The following is a 20,466-nucleotide window of genomic DNA, read 5'->3' as shown; positions in this document are numbered from 1 at the left end:
AACTTACCACAAAAGAAAACAGAAGAAATTTAAAATACCATAAAAAATGCTGTACAAATAGTCATTGCATTGTTCTGCACTGTGAAGGACAGGTAAAATATGGACATGGGAGAAGAAAGAAAGAAAATCTAAAAATCTATATTGTTAACTAAATTCTTATTGACAATATGACCCAAATTATGGAAATTTTAATTGTTTTCAAGAATAAATTGACTAAGTGGACATTAAATGTTAAGATGTGAAAAATACAACATAAGGCATTCAGAAACAAAGACTGAATCTATGAAAATTTTCAATACCAATTTTTGAGACCAGTTTTCCATAAACACATAACGAACTATCTAGGTTAAGTTTTGCTTCCACCTGTTTACACAGCACAGTGTGCTTACCCTGATCATAGAAATCATTCTGTAATAATAATCTATATTTCCTTGCTGTCTCATGTTGTAGTTTGTCATGAAGACAGGCTAAAATAATGTTCTTTTAGTCATTTTATACCTAAGGCATGACGTATGTGATGAATAGATGAACAAATATTGAAGAAAGATCATCAAAGGAGAAGAAGCTTCACATGCACTATAAAGAGCAGTAAAGAGTTGTGAATTTATGACAACAATGAATAAGCAAAGTCATTTCATTTAGAAATGTACAGTATATGAATGGCAAATATGGATTACCAATGAAAAACCAGAAACCTAAGCAATTGTATCCTAAAAAAAGAGGAAAAGGTAAAGTATCCATTAAAAAATATGTGAAGGATATGACAAGGCAATTTACAAAAAAAGAATGATAAATAAATGAAAAGCATATAACAAAATATTTGATCCCAGTACTAATCAGAGAAATGCAAAAATAAAATAGTAACATAATATATATATTTTTTTGCCTTGCAAAATTTGCCTTATGAAAAATCTAGTGTTGCCAAAATCAGGGTTGGAAGTCGTAAACACTTAATAACCTTGTGAAATCAGCAATAATTTTTACTCTATTGAGGATAGTTTGGCTATATGTCTCTTAAAATTTAGTACTCTCGGGGCTTCCCTGGTGGCGCAGTGGTTGAGAGTCCACCTGCCGATGAAGGGGACACAGGTTCGTGCCCCGGTCCGGGAAGATCCCACATGCTGCGGAGTGGCTGGGCCTGTGAGCCATGGCCGCTGAGCCTGCGCATCCGGAGCCTGTGTTCCACAACGGGAGAGGCCACAACAGTGAGAGGCCCACGTACAGCAAAAAAAAAAAAAAAAAAAAAAAAAAAAAAATTTAGTGCTCTCATTTCTGGAATTCCATCTGCAGGATATATCACACAAGTGCACAAGGATATACATCCAAAGTTGTTCTTTACACCCATGAAACCACAAAGAATGAAACCCTCAAAAGGAGATATGTCAAATAAATTATAATGCAGGCATACTATATGCCATTTAACTATGTAGTCATTAAAAAAGGAATGTAGTAAACATATATATGTGGATCCAGAAAAATATCAGTGATATTTTACAAAGTTAAACAAAAAATTCAGGAAAATATGCTTAGTATGACTGACTCTTTATAAAAAAAATATATCTAATGCATAGAAATATACATATTATCTGCATGCCTAGAAATGGCCTGGAAAAGTAAGCTTATAACAATGACAAACCTTGTGAAGCATAAGTAAATGAGGAAAATTTTGTTTTGCTTTTAAAGTTTGTATTTACTTCTGATCTTTTGGGTGTGAAAATTATTAACCTTCTGTTGGAAAAATGTACTTTATTATTAACACTGTGATGCTTAATCAAACATATATAAACACAAATGAAAATCAAATGAAGAACACAGAGAAGAAGCTTAAAAATAGGGGTAATTCCCAATTTACTTGGAGAAAAAAAAGGAAAGGAATTGAAATGCATGAATCAGCAGGCCCTTGAAGAATTAGTGGACAAGGCTGAGCCTGTTATTTTAGGACATATGTCCTTTTTCTAAAACTATCAGGGTTATGGGTCTTGAGCCTATATAAAACAGCCCATATATCAGATTGTAGCTGAAGGGATTCATGCCTGCATTTAGTTATGAAGTTCAAACTGGAAGCTGTTCAGGCAGAAAACTAATAGAAATGGATGGTAGCTAATTAACCTAAGGCTTCAAAGTAATTGCTCTGCAAGAAGCAATTTTAAAAGGGACCTTTCTGTCTCTCTCTCTTTTTTTTTTTTGAAAATCATAAAATGCCCTATTTGATTTTTGATGCATGAGCAAAACTATAAGTATACACACAAATATTGATTTTTTAAAAAACTTCTACCTTATCCAGCTTCTTGGTAAGTTTTTGAAAGGGCAAAACGATCACAAGAAATATGCCACATATCACATACTGAATAACCCAGGCTTACGACTTTCCCATATATAAAGATAATCAGAGTATATTACTGAAGTAAATACGGCTAGGAGGATAGGGTTATACGGATTAATCCAGCCCTGAGCCAACCATCTCACCACTAGTCAGTAGAGTCAGCTATTCCAAAGCATATAGCTGTTTGGCAGAGAAGTGGCTCCCCTAGCAAAAGCAAGGTGCTCTTGTGGAATGAATGGACAACATCCCAAATTAGCCTCCATCTGCCATGATCTACAACTCTGGCTTCCCATCTTTGATGCACGGTTTCTTACACTTTTAAAAAATATCCATACCTTTATTACATATACTGTACTCATTTCTTCTCAGAGAGAGAAGCCCCAAATTTCCTGCATCTCTATGTCCTGTTTCAAAGATACTTTGGGTAGTATGGCATTCTCTCACCCAAAATTAGCTTGGTATCTCTCACTGACAGCTTCATGATACTTAAGCTTCATGTAGGACACACAGATGTGGAAATAAAATCTGGGTGAAGTGTTCTCATCAGAACTTCTGAAATTGAGGCAGGAAAGACAGGACCAGGCCCAAGGACAGCCTACTCACATATTGGCATTAGGCAGTTGGCAAAGCGACCTCCATGTTTTGCACTTAATAAGATTATGACACATGGAGTAATGGCACCTAAAACAGAAACTTTGTAGCATCTGAACGAGAAACTCTGATCATGAAAACTGGGGCGCATACGCAAATAAAAACGCACAGGTTGCTAATGACCCTGTATGACTTTCCACGTGTGGCGCTCAACTAGTAAGGAAAAATTTAAGGGAAAACAGCTCTTAGAGTGCATGTACAGTAGCTTCAGGAGACAAATGCATGTGCAGGATGAGAAGCTGATGCAACCTGGTGCAATCCAGGCCACACCTCAACCCTCCCCTCAATGAATATTCCACCCGTAATCAAAAAGACCCTCCACCCACTCAAAGGGCTAAAAATAAAACGAAAAGGGGGATCATCAACCCTGTAGTGCAGCTCTTCACTGAGGAGGATGCCCACACTCTTCTCCTTAGAATGTGTAACTTTCACTTTTGCCTCAATAAACGGCTTCTTTGCTCTCTTTGCTCCCCAGCCTCAGCGTGTGTGTGTTTAAATACTTACCTTGGTGTTTTGTGTTCTTTGACCAAATTCTTTTGGACAAGTTGAACGAAAGCCTGGACTTTTGATAAACCTTTTCCGGTATCAAAACCATGGCTGCCTGCCTCTAGATCCAAGCTTTAATTGAATGTACCTACTAGTCTAGGTACATGTTGGGGACCATCTTCTCTGACCATTTTATAAATCTTAGGGTTTCACATTACCCAATATGACTACAGAATATTATATACTTATAAAAAATTCTTCAAGAAACATGCTGTGTTTTCTAGGTATCTCCAAGAGTCAAGCTCTCAATAATTTAGACATCCCATAGAACTAGTAGGGAAGTTTTTAAGATGGCTGCTGTCAGTTGTCCAGGGTTCAATTTTTCTCCCCAACCTTAGATGTCACTCTGATATGGCTAGTTTAGGACTGTGCTCTGGTCAAAGAGCAATTACATAGGTTTTGTTTTGTTTTGTTTTTTAGGTCTGAGCCTTTTATCCCTCTGATAAAATCAGAGTGGGACAGATTTTCCTAAGGCACATTGGCCACATGGTAGAGATTTGCATACACAGAACAGTTAGCATGATTTACTAAGAAAAACTGGAGTTAATTTTTTAAGACCCAAAATGCATCCTAACATTATTAAAGTCAAAATGTTGTTTATGAGTGCCCACAATTAGATTGGAAACTACTTCAGGGAAGATACCAATTAGATTGGAAGTACTTCTAGGATTGTGTTTGCATGTTGGATCATGTAATGTATAATGAATCAGAAGTGTAGAGGATTTTATTTCATCAACTGGTTTATAATTACTAAGCGCAAGATGTATGATAAATGACACATCTTCTAGTATTTTGATACTGATGTTTTACCTGTTTAAAAAAAAATAGATAATTTACCTAGCTCTTAAATTGTCATTTACAAAATTATTGTAACATAGGTCTTGGAAAAACAAAAGGTTTTTTCCAAATAATATGTCTTCTAGATTGTTCTTATTTTATGTAATATTAATGTCTGTTTATTTGTCTTTTGTTACAGGATTTATTTATACATGTGGTGGAACTTTAAAAGGACTTAATGGCACTATAGAAAGCCCTGGTTTTCCATATGGATATCCAAATGGTGCAAACTGTACATGGGTAATAATAGCAGAAGAACGAAATAGAATACAAATTGTTTTTCAGTCGTTTGCTCTAGAAGAAGAATACGACTACTTATCCTTATATGATGGACATCCTCATCCTACAAACTTTAGGACAAGGTTAGTGTATTTTGAATGGAAAAATGGAGGGAAATATTTATTGGGTAAAAGTAGTTTATTTTACAAAGGATGCTTAACATTTGTGGTGCAATTATGTAATAAAGTCATATTTGCCACCCAATTATTATTCATTTGGAAATATATTATTCCACGAACAAATTAACTCCATATGTCTGACTTCACAACACTAGTATATTAATATTATCTCTGCAAAAAGTGAATTTAAATTGAATTGTACCTCTTTAGAGTGGTTAAAGGTATATTGATCTTTAAAATTCTTACCTCAGGGCTTCATTCTTTATGGGCATAACTCTGAGTAAAGTGAAAGATTAACATGTAATGTGTCTTTCAGCGGTATGTACCCAATTTTAATATATAATGATATGCAAAATACTTAAAATCAATATTTATATGATAGCAGAATACATTAATTTTAGATAATGTGTATGGTTTATAAAGTCTAAATATCTGAAAAGTAGACCTTCATATCATCAACAGAGACATTCATGTTTCTCTCCACACAAATGAAATTATTTACTTTTAAGTTAGTTGATAAAACAGATATGAAAAGTAGCTGGCACACTGATTGTTTATAAGTGTTTCTTTAGAATTTCTTGTTAGAAAATAGAATATCTAAACATATGATGATAATTTTTGCTCTCTTATCAAAAACTGTTTTTAAACATAAATGAACTCTAATTCAACCAACAAATTTAAAATGCCAGACACTGCATATTTCATTTAGTCCTAGATTTTCACCAATGTATGCATATTTTTCCTTAACTGTAGTATAGTGTTTTTTTATTTAATTCTAATTCAAAATATTCTAAGCAGATAATTTGTAAGAATTAAAGACCCTTACATACTTGACTACATTTGAGTTATGATTCTGTGATACTGTTACTTTTTCTAATAGTTGTTACTATGTACTTGCCTTCCTGATCTACAGGAATCAGATTATCAACATTAAGTTTTTATACATTCACCAGTCTTCCATATTCTTTTGCATTGATTTTTCCCATTTTAAATAAATATTTGATACATATTATCTTCCACTTTTAGTAAGAAAACATATAATATAGTGGGAAAGATGTTGGACCAGGAGATAAGACCTGCATTATAGGGTTAGGTTTGTTGTTCATTGGCTGTTTGAGCAATCCACACTATCTGTTTGTGTTTAAACTGGAAGAATTAGTAATAAAGAAAATACTGAAACTGCTGCATGAATATAAAATCCTTTTAGTATACATTTCAACTGTTTGCAGTTAGAACGACACTTAAAAATGTCTGGGTTGTTTCCAACCACATGTCTGTACAAAGAAAAGGTCACTAGATTGATTACAGGTGAGGTTCTATTTTTCTTTTTCTTTTTTTTTTTTTTTGCTCTACATTTATTTACTGAGGATTTCTAACTTCATTTTCTACTTCCTTTTACTCTGTTTAATTATTAATATCAATTCATTTCAAAGATATACAGTATGACAGACACGTCGATGGTGCTATTTCATCATCATTGCTAGTATCATTAAATGTTCCATGTCTTTTGTTAATGATACAGCACTAAATCAAGATAGAAAACATGCAGCACTGCATGTCATGTGTGTGTGTGCTTGCCTGCACTAGTGGGTGTATGTAGGTGTGGTGTGGGTGTCTGCCTTCACCTGTACACATCCAATCAGGCCATGAAAGAAAACGGAAGATGCTTCTTAGACTTTCAAGTCAGCTAAATTGATGTATATAAAACTAAAAGCACAAAGAATTTTGCATATTTCTTTTACATCAGCAATGTATGATATATAGTTGGTATAAATATGAAGAAAAAAAATAAAGCTCTCCAAATGTTATCTGGTAGTTTCTATCAATTCATTGATAGTATTGTTTGTACAAGGATCTATTCTGTCTAGATCCTCTCAAAAATGAGAAAATATTTTTATTTTACACCGCTTCTTTTTTTTTTTTAAGCAATTGTGGCCTCTGGTTAGTTAAAAGATGGTAAGATGGGGAAAATAAATTTATTGTTCTCATTCTTTCTTTCCTAATCTGTAAATAGGGGATAACAACATTTAATTTACAGAGTGTACATAAGGATTACACACTGTATATTGTATTTGTTATATTTAACTTCTCCCCTGTTCAAACAATGTAAAAAGATTCCTGCTATTATCATCATCATTTTACAGCTTGGAAAATGAGACTTATATTACTTGCCCAAGGTTAACACTGTTAAAAGTAACCAGAAGCAGGATCATTACTGCAACCCAGATTTGTCTGAGTTCTGAGCTTATGCTTGTAATCAATCAATCAATCAATTAATTAATTGATTAATTACAAAACAAATTATATATAGAATATATATATATCTCCATGGTTTATTTTTTGATTAAAGCCTATTTTTTCTTAGTAATATTAGACAAAATTTAATGAATGAGATAAAAACAAATTTTTTAAACTGTATAGTAGAACATATAAAGATATAAACAGAAATATAAATTATAAGTTTATTCTTGGTATTTGTTTTATGAACTCAGTTCTAATATGTTCTCTATAGCATGTTGGTCATTGTTGATGTATAATATATCTTTTGGTCTTTATGCCTAAAGAAATACTGTTGCTAATATTATAGAGCTGATTTTAATTAGCAAGACTGGGGGAAAAAATCCAGTGTATAACCTACAGCTCCTTCCAGACTGTGTTTGTAGATAGTCTGCTGTTTGATTAGAAGTCTAATCAGCTACTGGCAGTTTGATTTATTTTTGTGTTTGTCTCTTTGTCTCACTGCTTTCTTGCTTTTTGTTTCTCTCACATCCTCACTTAATACATGTCCTTATGGTATGTCTGCTATTCTCTATCTTTCAGAAATTGATAATCATGTTTTGTTACTTTCTGTGAACTCCAATAGACTTTTTAAAATCAGTTTGCTATACTTGCATTGTAATAACAGAAAAGATGATTTGTAGGTCTTATACTTGCTTGTATAAGAGGTATATTGGGTTTGGTAATCACAATTTCCTATTTTTAAACTATTTTCTATAACTCCAATTATTGAAGATTCTGCTTGTTTTCCTCTAAGTTTTTAAATTTATTAAATAAAAACTGATACTGGTGGCTGAATTTGATACTTACAGCAATGCACCATTAGAGAACTCCTTTAGAGTTATATCTTTAGCTTAAAACAAACTTGGTTTACTTGATGTAAAAACAGGAATTGTAAGCTTTGCTTACTTTTTTATGCTAATACTGTATTTTCTTAACAGGAAAGTTATAGCAAAAGGTAAAAAGAAACAAAAAGATCACTCAATCTCATGAAGCAGAGACACATATATTTGTATATTTAGGACCATACTATACATGCTATTTTATGTTCATATTTAATCTCCTTGCAATAATATATACATATTTCACATGTGATTAGAATTATTATAAGTATCAAATTTAGTGGATACTTATCTTACTATAAACATGGTTCATTAAATTATTCTTCTATTATAAAATATATTGTTTTTTTCCTTTCATAATTAATGCAGATATGAGAATTAGCATTAATTCAGATAACAGCTTCATATTACCACTCCTAGGTGAAAAGTGTTCTGGAAAAAGAGCATTTCATTCTAACTTCAATCATGAAAAGTGGCATGGAGAAGGCAGAGTATCAGTCAAATGACAGAATATATCACAGCATCAAAATATTTTATTCACATATTTTACTACTAAATAAAAGTTAGTTTTAAGAATAATTAATTTTCTAGATAAGTTATTTCTTTGTAATTTAAATTAAGTACAGAGAGATCTTCAAGATGACGGGAAAGACGTAGAGATCACCTTCCTCCCCACAAATACAACAGAAATACATCTACATGTGGAACAACTCCTACAGAACACCCACTGAACTCTGGTAGAAGACCTCAGACTTCCCAACAGGCAAGAAACTCCCCATGTACCTGAGTAGGGCAAAAGAAAAAAGAAAAAACAGAGACAAAAGAATACGGATGGGACCTGCACCACTGGGAGGGAGCCGTGAAGGAGGAAAGGTTTCCACACACTAGGAAGCCCCTTTGCTGTCGGAGACTGTGGGTGGCGGAGGGGGAAGCTTCGGAGCCGCGGAGGAGAGCACAGCAACAGGGGTGCGGAGGGCAAAATGGAGAGATTCCGGCACAGAGGATCAGTGCCCTTAGGCACACACCAGCCCGAGAGGCTTGTCTGCTCACCCGCCAGGATGGGTGGGGACTGGGAGCTGAGGTTCCAGCTTCGGGGGTCAGATCCCGGGAGAGGACTGGGGTTGGCTGCATGAACACAGTCTGAAGGGGGCTAGTGCACCATAGTTAGCTGGGAGGGAGTCCGGGAAAAAGTCTGGAAGTGTCTAAGAGGCAAGAGATCATTGTTTTACTGTGCGTGAGGAAAGGAGATTCAGAGCACCGCCTAACCAAGCTCCAAAGATGGGTGCAAGCTGCGGCTACCAGCACAGACCCCAGAGACGGGCCTGAAATGCTAAGGCTGCTGCTACAGCCACCAAGAAGCCTATGTGCAAGCACAGGTCACTATCCACACCTCCCCTCCCGGGAGCCTGTGCAGCCCACCACTGCCAGGGTCCCGTGATCCAGGGGCAACTTCCCCAGGAGAACAAGGCGGGTCTCAGGTTGTTGTAATGTCTCTCTGGTCTCGGCCACCGCAGGCCTGCCCGCATTCCGTACCCCCTCTTCCTCCCCTGGCCTGAGTGAGCCAGAGCCCCCTAACCAGCTGCTACTTTAAACCCATCCTGTCAGGGTGGGAACAGACACCCTAGGGTGACCTACAAGCAGAGGCGGGGCCACATCCAAAGCTGAATGCCAGGAGATGTGTGATCAAAGAAGAGGAAGGGAAATCCCTCCCAGCAGCCTCAGGAGCGGTGCATGAAATCTCCATAATCAACTTGAGGTACCGTGCATCTGTGGAATACCTGAAGAGAAAACGAATCATACCAAAATTGAAGCGGTGCACTTTGGGAGCAATGATATATATTTTTTCTCCTTTTTCTCTTTTTCTATGTGGCTGACAGGGTCTTGGTGCTCAGGCAATTTGTCAGGTCTTGGTGCTCCTGTGCCTCTGAAGTGGGAGAGCTGAGTTTAGGATATTGGTCCACCAGAGACCTCCTGGCTCCACATAATATCAAACAGCAAAAGCTCTCCCAGAGATCTCCATCTCAATGCTAAGACCCAGCTCCACTCAATGACCAGAAAGCTACAGTGCTGGACATACTATGCCAAACAACTAGCAAGACAGGAACACAACTCCACCCATTAGCAGAGAGGCTGCCTAAAATCATAATAAGGTCACAGACACCCCAAAACACACCATCAGACACGGTCCTGAACACCAGAAAGACAAGATCCAGCCTCATCCACCAGAACACAGGCACCAGTCACCTCGACCAGGAAGCCTACACAACCCACTGAACCAACCTTAGGCACTGGGGGCAGAAACCAAAAACAATGGAAACTATGAATCTGTAGCCTGCGAAAAGGAGACCCCAAACACAGTAAGTTAAGCAAAATGAGAAGACAGAGAAAAACAGAGCAGATGAAGGAGCAAGGTAAAAACCCACCAGACCAAACAAATGAAGTGGAAATAGGCAGTCTAGCTGAAAAAGAATTCAGAGTAATGATAGTAAAGATGATCCAAAATCTTGAAAATACAATGGAGAAAATACAAGAAATGTTTAATAAGGACCTAAGAAAACTAAAGAGCAAACAAACAATGATGAACAACACAATAAGTGAAATTAAAAATTCTCTAGAAGGAATCAATAGCAGAATAACTGAGGCAGAAGAATGGATAAGTGACCATGAAGATAAAATAGTGGAAGTAACTACTGCAGAGCAGAATAAAGAAAAAAGAATGAAAAGAATTGAAGAGAGTCTCAGAGACATCTGGTACAACATTAAACACACCAACATTCGAATTATAGGGGTCCCAGAAGAAGAAGAGAAAAACAAAGGGACTGAGAAAATATTTGAAGAGATTATAGTTGAAAACTTCCCTAATATGGGAAAGGAAATAGTTAAGTCCAGGAAGTGCAGAGAGTCCCACACAGGATAAATCCAATGAGAAACATGTCAAGGCACATATTAATCAAACTATCAAAAATTAAATACAAGGAAAAAATATTAAAAGCAGCAAGGGAAAAACAACAAATAACATACAAGGGAATCCCCATAAGGTTAACAGCTGAACTTTCAGCAGAAACTCTGCAAGCCAGAAGGGAGTGGCAGGACATATTTAAAGTGATGAAAGGGAAAAAACTACAACCAAGATTATTCTACCCAGCAAGGATCTCATTCAGATTTGACAGAGAAATAAACAATTTAATAGACAAGCAAAAGCTAAGAGAATTCAGCACCACCAAACCTGTTTTACAACAAATGCTAAAGGAACTTCTCTAGGCAGGAAACACAAGAGAAGGAAGAGACCAAAAATAACAAACCCAACACAATTAAGAAAATGGTAATAGGAACATACATATTGATAACTACCTTAAATGTAAATGGATTAAATGCACCAACCATAAGACATAGACTGGCTGAATGGATACAAAAACAAGACCCACATATATGCTGTCTACAAGAGACTCACTTCAGACCTAGGGACACATACAAACTGAAAGTGAGGGGATGGAAAAAGATATGCCATGGAAATGGAAATCAAAAGAAAGCTGGAGTAGCAATTCTCATATCAGACAAAAATAGATTTTAAAATAAAGACTATTACAGGAGACAAAGAAGGACACTACATAATGATCAAGGGATCAATCGAAGAAGATATAACAATTGTAAATATTTATACATACAACATAGGAGTACCTCAATACATAAGGCAAATGCTAACAGGCATAAAAGGGGAAATTGATAGTAGGGGACTTTATACTAGGGGACTTTATAGTCCCCTACTAATTCATAGTAGGGGACTTTAACACCTCACTTTCACAAATGGACAGATCATCCAAAATGAAAATAAATAAGGAAACACAAGCTTTAAATGATACATTAAACAAGACGGACTTAATTGATATTTATAGGACATTCCATCCAAAAAACAACAGAATACACTTTCTTCTCAAGTGCACATGGAACAGTCTCCAGATTAGATTATATCTTGGGTCACAAATCAAGCGTTGGTAAATTTAAGAAAATTGAAATCGTATCAAGTATCCTTTCTGACAACAAGGCTATGAGAGTAGATATCAATTATAGGAAAAAACTCTGTAAAAAACACAAACACATGGAGGCTAAACAATACACTACTTAATAGCCAAGAGATCACTGAAGAAATCAAAGAGGAAATCAAAAAAAATACCTAGAAACAAATGCCAATGAAAACACGATGACCCAAAACCTATGGGATAGGAACTGCAAAAGCAGTTCTAACAGGGAAGTCTATAGCAATATAACCCTACCTCAGGAAACAAGAAACATCTCAAATAAACAACCTAACATTAAACCTAAAGCGATTAAAGAAAGAAGAAAAAACAAAACAAAACCCAAAGTTAGCAGAAGGAAAGAAATCATAAGGATCAGATCAGAAATAAATGAAAAAAAATGAAGGAAACAATAGCAAATATCAGTAAAACTAACAGCTGGTTCTTTAAGAAGATAAACAAAATTGATAAACCATTTGCCAGACTCATCAAGAGAACACTCAAATCAATAGAATTATAAATGAGAAAGGAGAAGTAACAACTGACACTGCAGAAATACAAAGGATCATGAGAGATTACTACAAGCAACTATACACCAATAAAATGGACAACCTGGAAGAAATGGACACATTCTTAGAAAAGTACAACCTTCTGAGACTGAATCAGGAAGAAATACAAAATACAAACAGACGAATCACAAGCACTGAAATAGAAACTGTGATTAAAAATCTTCCAACAAACAAAAGCACAGGACCAGATGGCTTCACAGGCAAATTCTATCAAACATTTAGAGAAGAGCTAACACCTATCCTTCTCAAACTGTTCCAAAAAATTCCAGAGGAAGGAACACTTCCAAACTCATCCTATGAGACCACCATCACCCTGATACCAAAACCAGACAAGGATGTCACAGAGAAAGAAAACTACAGGCCAATAACACTGATGAACATACATGCAAAAATCCTCAATAAAATACTAGGAAACAGAATCCAACAGCACATTAAAAGGATCATACACCATGATCAAGAGTGTTTTATCCCAGGAATGCAAGTATTCTTCAACATATGCAAATCAATCAATGTGATATGCCATATTAACAAACTGAAGCATAAAAGCCATATGATCATCTCAATAGATGCAGAAAAAGCTTTTGACAAAATTCAACACTCATTTATGATAAAAACCCTCCAGAAAGTAGGCATAGAGGGAACTTACCTCAACATAATAAGGGCTATATATGACAAACCCACAGACAACATCATTCTCAATGGTGAAAAACTGAAACCATTTCCAGGAAGATCAGGAACAAGACAAGGTTGCCCACTCTCACTGCTATTATTCAACATAGTTTTGGAACTTTTAGCCACAGCAATTGAAGAAGAAAGATAAATAAAAGGAATCCAAATCGGTAAAGAAGAACTAAAGCTGTCGCTGTTTGCAGATGACATGATACTATACATAGGGAATCCTAAAGATTCTACTAGAAAACTACTAGAGCTAATCAATGAATCTGGTAAAGTAGCAGGATACCAAATTAATGCACAGAAATCTCTTGCATTCCTATACACTTTTGATGAAAAGTCTGAAAGAGAAATTCAGGAAACACTCCCATTTACCATTGCAACAAAAATAATAAAATACCTAGGAATAAACCTACATAAGGAGATAAAAGCCCTCTATACAGAAAGCTATAAGACACTGTTGAAAGAAATAAAGAGGATACAAACAGATGGAGAGATATACCATGTTCTTGGATGGGAAGAATCAACATTGTGAAAATGAATATACTACCCAAAGCAATCTACAGATTCAATGCAATCCCTATCAAACTACCAATGGCATTTTTCACAGAACTAGAACAAAAAATTTCACAATTTGTATGGAAACACAGAAGACCCCGAATAGCCAAAGCAAGCTGAGAAAGAAAAACAGAGCTGGAGAAATCAGGCTCCCTGACTTCAGACTATACTACAAATCTAGAGTAATCAAGACAGTATGGTACTGGCACAAAAACAGAAATATAGATCAATGAAACAGGATAGAAAGCCCAGAGATAAACCCACACACATATGGTCACCTTATCTTTGATAAAGGAGGCAAGGATATCCAATGGAGAAAACACAGTGTCTTCAATAAGTGGTGCTGGGAAAACTGGACATCTACATGAAAAAGAATGAAGTTAGAACACTCCCTAACACCATATACAAAAATAAACTCAAAATGGATTAAAGACCTAAATGTAAGTCCAGACACTAAAAAATCTCTTAGCGGAAAACATAGGCAGGACACTCTGTGACATAAATCACAGCAAGATCTTTTATGACCCACCTCCTAGAGAAATGGAAATAAAAACAAAAGTAAACAAATGGGACCTAATGAAACTTAAAACCTTTTGCACAGCAAAGGGAACCATAAACAAGATGAAAAGACAACCTTCTGAATTGGGGAAAATATTTGCCAATGAAGCAACTGACAAAGGATTAATCTCCAAAATTTACAAGCAGCTCATGCAACTCAATATCAATAAACAAACAACCCAATCCGAAAATGGGCAGAAGACCTAAATAGACATTTCTTCAAAAAGATATACAGATTGCCAACAAAAATATGAAAGGATGCTCAACATCACTAATTATTAGAGAAATGCAAATCTAAACTACAATGAGGTATGACCTCACACCAATTAGAATGGGCATCATCAGGAAATCTACAAACAACAAATGCTGGAGAGGGTGTGGAGAAAAGGGAACCCTCTTGCACTGTTGGTGAGAATGCAAATTGATACAGCCACTATGGAGAACAGTATGGAGGTTCCTTAAAAAATAAAAACTAGAATTATCATATGACCCAGCAATCCCACTACTGGGCATATACTCAGAGGAAACCATAATTCAAAAAGACACATGCCCCCCAATAGCTGCACTATTTACAAGAGCCAGGTGATGGAAGCAACCTAAATGCCCATCGACAGACGAATGGATAAGGAAGATGTGGTACATATATACAATGGAATATTACTCAGCCATAAAAAGGAATTCAATTGGGTCATTTGTTGAGAAGTGGATGGATCTAGAGACTAACATACAGAGTGAAGTAAGTCAGAAAGATAAAAACAAATATCGTATATTAATGCATATATGTGGAACCTAGAAATATGGTACAGATGAACCGGTTTGCAGGGCAGAATTTGAGATACAGATGTAGACAACAAACTTATGGACACCAAGGGGGGAAAGCAGCAGGGGATGGGTGTGTGTGTGATGAATTGGGCAATTGGGATTGACATGTATACACTGATGTGAATAAAACTGATGACTAATAAGAACATGCTGTATAAAAAATAAATTAAAAATTAAAGAAAAAAGAAAATACAGACTCCACAAAACACAGAAATTGAGAATAGAAGTGGTTTTTTCTATGGGCGAGCTTGAAAAATTGTTATATTGTGGCTAGTATTCTCCTCCCCCAAATTTCAGTTTACTTAAGACGTATTTCATTGCCACAGGGCATACAAGTGAATTAGAAAAAATGCCAATTAAAATTTTGATGCACCTTAGGCAGTTAATGACTCTTCTCCTTAGATATCATTCTTCACTTTGGAGCATTCAAATTAATGACTGGATAGATCTCAAGGACAGACAGGGTTTCTAGAACTTTTTGTCAACATAAAAGACTCTTTCAAATCTGAGTAAGGCAAGGATTCAAGAGTATACACAATCATTTGTTGTTTATACTAGGCATGTTGCCAAAAAGAATTGAGGTGGCTTTTAGTAAAGAAACAGACTAAATTAAATCATTAAAACACGGGTCAAAACATAAAACATAAGATGTCATCATCGAGTTTAACCACTTTGTTCTATGGATTATATTTATTCAATCTTTTACAGCAAAACTATGAAAAGTTTACTTCCATTCGCCTGTTTTCAGTAAAACAGCACTGATATCCTAAAAGTAAACTACACATGGTGTTATGTCAGTAACTAGCAATATTTCTTGTGTAAGTAATTCATTCTTCATAAACATTCATTTCTCATCTGTAAAATGGCATATCAAAAGTCCTGTTTATCTCACAGAGAGCAACTTGATGTTCTAATAAATACAAATGATTTTCATAACTAAAAATTTCATTTAGCATCCTAAAAACCTAAATAAAACTTTTAGATTAGGCATCCCAGATTAGCTCTCTTTGAATTCTTTTAGATTTGTTAATATATGTATTCTAAGGGGATCTATAGATATACTGTATCTGTTAAAAACTAACATCTTCTCAATACACAGGCTATATCAGTCTATTTATATGCAACTCTCATAACATCATTTCAGATATTCTTCCCAATACTATTATACAGATGAGAAAAATTTCAGAAATATCAATAACTTTCACAAGATCAAAAAATTAGGTTTCCAAGAGACTGAAGTTTGAATCTAAATAGGTTAGAGCATAGCTCATTGGTTACATTTATTTTTATTTTTCAGTTATACCATTTTTGAATGATGGATAAGATTTACTTTAAACTAGACAACTATAGAATCAGATAACTTTTATTAACCATTTTTTTATTCTGTAATTTTACTAAATCTAAACTAAAAGGTCAAGAGAATTAAAGGGTATAAGAAAAAGACCCATATTTATATCAGGATCCACTTTTTAAAAAATTACCCTTTTGCTTTTATGACATAACATACATCCAAAGGTATATATGTGTCATAAAAATGATTGTGTCAAAGAGAACTAATCTTTCATAGATGCTTCAATTTGATATTCTAAGTATATCTAGAAGATATTGAGCCCTCATAGAAAAAGGATTGAATTTATCAAATAAAAAATATATAATTAAGTGCATGGTCATGTACTTTTTAGAAGACATTTTTATTGTATCTATAACTGGTATTTTTAGAAAAACATCACAAGTTAACTCTATATACATTAAAAAGTGGTATTTAACAAATCCTTAACTTACATTGATTTTATAAAAATTATAATAGTTATTTGGACCAAAGTTTGGAAGGACAAAAAATTAATTTAAAGGATTCAAGAAACAATTATTTTCTAAATAATCTTCCTAACTAAATGCAGATTTTAAAACACTAATTTTAGAAAATATCAGTGATCGTAAATTTGTACATACACATATACCAAATGTAAGGACATTACAAAATCAGTGGCAAGATCTGGTAATAAAATATTATCTTCAAACTTCTATATATTAAAAATTAATACAGTATATGTATATTTCTTTAAAGATTTGCTTCTTTGAGGTATTTGTTCAAAAATAAAGTTTCAGAATCTTGCCATATATGTGACACTTTTCTTGGTGGATAGAAGGGCTAAAAAATGCATAGAATATCAAAACTTGCCATGAAAGCTACCAATATATTTGTGGTATTTTTTTTTTTTTACCTGCATGAACCAATCAGAGCAACCTCATTTCATTCATTTTAAAAATAATGATTTCTAATTACAAAAGTCAAATATTCTGGGGTGAGATGTGATCACTGGAAAATATTCAAGTAAAAAGAAAGATAATATTAATACAACCCACTGCCACAAAAGATCTATTGTTATACTGGTATTGTTTGATGTGTCAATTCATATTTCCTCATGAATTTCCTATGTTCACTTTATGCTCTTTTAAAAAATATATTTTATATATAAATATGTAACTATGTAACATACAGATTATGATGCATTATATTAGCATGAACACCAATAAGCCTACAACTTAACAAAGACAGTGACAATATTTGTTTCTTTCTATCCATCCCTGGCCTTACTCTGATTTCTCACCAGTAACAAGCATTTCCACATTATGGCCATAATTTTCTAAACTTTTTCCAGACATATAGTTCAATCATACATGCATATATCCCTAAACAACGTAAAGTTTAATTTTGCTTATTTGTAAGTTTCATAAAATATATATCATACTGTTATAGTTTTTGGAGACTTGCTTTTTGACTCCACATAATGTTTCTAAGAGTCATCCATGTTGTGGCACATTGCTTTAGTTGATCCATTTTCCTTCATCTTTATCCAATCTTATGCATATACTACACTTCACTTATGAATATAATGCACTGTACTGGTTTATTTTCTAAAAGAAAAAAAATTTGTATTGCTTTCAATTTTGCCATTACAAATAATGTGACTATGAATAAACTTGTATATATTTTCTGGTACAGAGTACAAGAGATTCTCTAAGATTCCGGAGAAGAAGGGCTGTTTCAGTGTATACAGAAAATGCAACTGTTGAAATTTACTCACATTCACATAATGCAAATTGTTTTCCCAAGTGGTTATACCACTTTACAATACCACCAACAATGTATAATGAATAATTTATAATTGACAATGTCTTCATATTGGACATATTCAACACAATATTTTCCAGTGATCTTAATTTTTGAAAATTCTTTGGGGTAAAAAGCTGTCTTATGGTTGATTTTGTATTTTTCTGATTGAAATAAATCTTTCCTTAGGTTTATGTGCCACTCCTGAGAGTTTGGATTTAAGGTAGGAAAAAAAGACATGAGTCAAGGAAAATTCTAGGTATTACTGTCATGAAAAACTGAAAAAAATTCTAGTTATATTTTTCTGTATGAAGAAGATAGAGAATGATCATGTTGGGATGGAGGTCGAAATAAGGAGTTTGGTTTGGTCATGTTAATTTTTAAAGCCCATTAGGCACAGAAGTAGCAATGTCAAGTGAGTATTTGGATACACAAACATGGAGTTGAGCGGAGAAAGAAGCAATGTTAAACCATGGTGTTGGATGAGAAGACAGTGGGACTGAGAAAGAAAATATCTGAGGACTGAGGTATGGGCACTCCAGATACAGAGACCATGGAGGTCAGGAAGAAGCAGTGGAGAAGGATGTAGAAGGCAGAGGCCAGGGAAGTAAGAGGCAATAAAGTGAGCATGGTATTTCAGGAGCAAAGAAAGTAGAAGGAGACACAATGAGCCTGTGTTAAGGCTCAAAGTTGGTTTTAATTCTGGCTTGTGATGATTTGGCAATATAATTCCCACAATAATTTAGTAAGACTGTGGTCTTTTTGCTTTCCTTGAGTTTCATATGTCACTAACTGTAATCAAAGTTTTGACTTTTATTTTCTAAACATAGTTCTAGAATAGGTTTTATTTATTTTTTCTTCATCACCTTTTTTCCTCTCTCAAGTTACTGGTGGCTACCCTGAGGCCATATGAAACATGAGAATTTTGTGGAAAGATGGCACCCTTAACCTCACTATTATCTCATAACTTTGAGGCCCTTGTTCTCTAATCCTTTTTCAATCTTTTTTAATAATAATATTTGTATCCAGAAGTTGGCTGTTCCAGTTACAGAATGCTGTTATGTCTAAACTCTCTTCCCTTTGATATCTGCTTGAAAACCAGCCAAATCTTGCTTGAACACTTTTTGTGTAATATGTGTCTATATTGTAGTATATTTGTAATGGCAAATCTATTGTTATATATTTCTAAAGGCAGGCAACAGTTCTGCACATCACTTTCTGGCTTTTTTAGCCACTTTCTCTAGAATTAAAAGCTCAATACGCTCATGATAAGCCCTCAAAGTCAAATGCTTTACCAAATGCTCTGCCACTGCCTAAAATAGATCTTTACATTTCTAGTATGTGATATCTATTTCCTCAACACCCACTGCTGACTGCTAAGCCAATGGTATATATTTTACACCTTTGTTGTGGCAGTGTAACACTGAAATAGCTATTCCACAAATATTTTACAAATAAGCAGATGAGTAGCCAAAAAAGGATAGAAAATTATTCTAGTTTTAACACTATGTTAATTACAAACTATAAAATATCCTAGTTTAAAAATAACAAGATATCACCTGAAAGTCATATGAATTCTCTTCCAAATGATACAATTTTCTCTGGTTCTGATAGAGTGACAAAATATCAATTACTATTCATTCAGTAGGGAAACAGTTAAAAAAAAAGTTCTTTTCACTTCTATTTCCCTTTAACAAGCTGAGCATAAATAGCAAGCTCTGGGAATAACATTTTGATATAGGCATTGTGTGCAGACAGCTCCTCCAGGGAGAATTCCTCTTCTTGCCCTCTTTTTGCTCCTGAGTCCCTGCTGTTTACTTTCCTCTCAATAACCCTCACCTATAACTGGATCTTGAATTCTACATTTTGAATTTTTCACCTCTGCTCTCTCCCTTGGATTTTACCTAACATGTAACCCAATCTCTCTAGGCTCTCCTCCATAAGCATTTCCCCATGCTTAGTCTACATCTCTGTAGAGGGGCTGATATAGACAAAGATTTCAGCTAATCTCTTGAGATATTCATCCTCTAACCTGGGATAAGAGAATGTTAAGATAGTAATATATTACTTTAGATGATGTGTAGATACTATGTTCTTGATTAATTCATAGTGGAGGCTTAATAAAATGTTTGTTGATTGAAAATTTAAAAGCAGTTGTTTTTTATTATGAAACTGATTCACTGTGTTGATCTATTTCTTCCTGGTTAATTTTTAGGTCAATAATGAAAATAAAATTTTGAAAATGACCACATAAGTTTATATTTCATGAATATAAAATGAATTCCACT

At 34.6% G+C, this 20,466-nt stretch overlaps 1 protein-coding gene across 3 annotated transcripts in view; it reads left to right on the top strand.

Moving 5' to 3' along the window:
• CSMD3 (CUB and Sushi multiple domains 3) overlaps window positions 1-20,466 on the top strand; it is a 1,097,518-nt gene that overhangs the window by 134,447 nt on the left and 942,605 nt on the right. For all 3 annotated transcript variants that reach the window (XM_060116495.1, XM_060116494.1, XM_060116493.1), the window contains exon 2: window positions 4,497-4,719. In XM_060116495.1, the coding sequence (XP_059972478.1) occupies window positions 4,497-4,719 (223 nt within the window). The remainder of the gene's footprint in view (window positions 1-4,496; window positions 4,720-20,466) is intronic.

Source organism: Mesoplodon densirostris, chromosome 13, assembly GCF_025265405.1.
Source record: "Mesoplodon densirostris isolate mMesDen1 chromosome 13, mMesDen1 primary haplotype, whole genome shotgun sequence".
Taxonomy (NCBI): domain Eukaryota; kingdom Metazoa; phylum Chordata; class Mammalia; order Artiodactyla; family Ziphiidae; genus Mesoplodon; species Mesoplodon densirostris.
The sequence above is the reverse complement of the archived record's forward strand: the minus strand, read 5'-3'. Positions and strand labels throughout refer to the sequence as shown.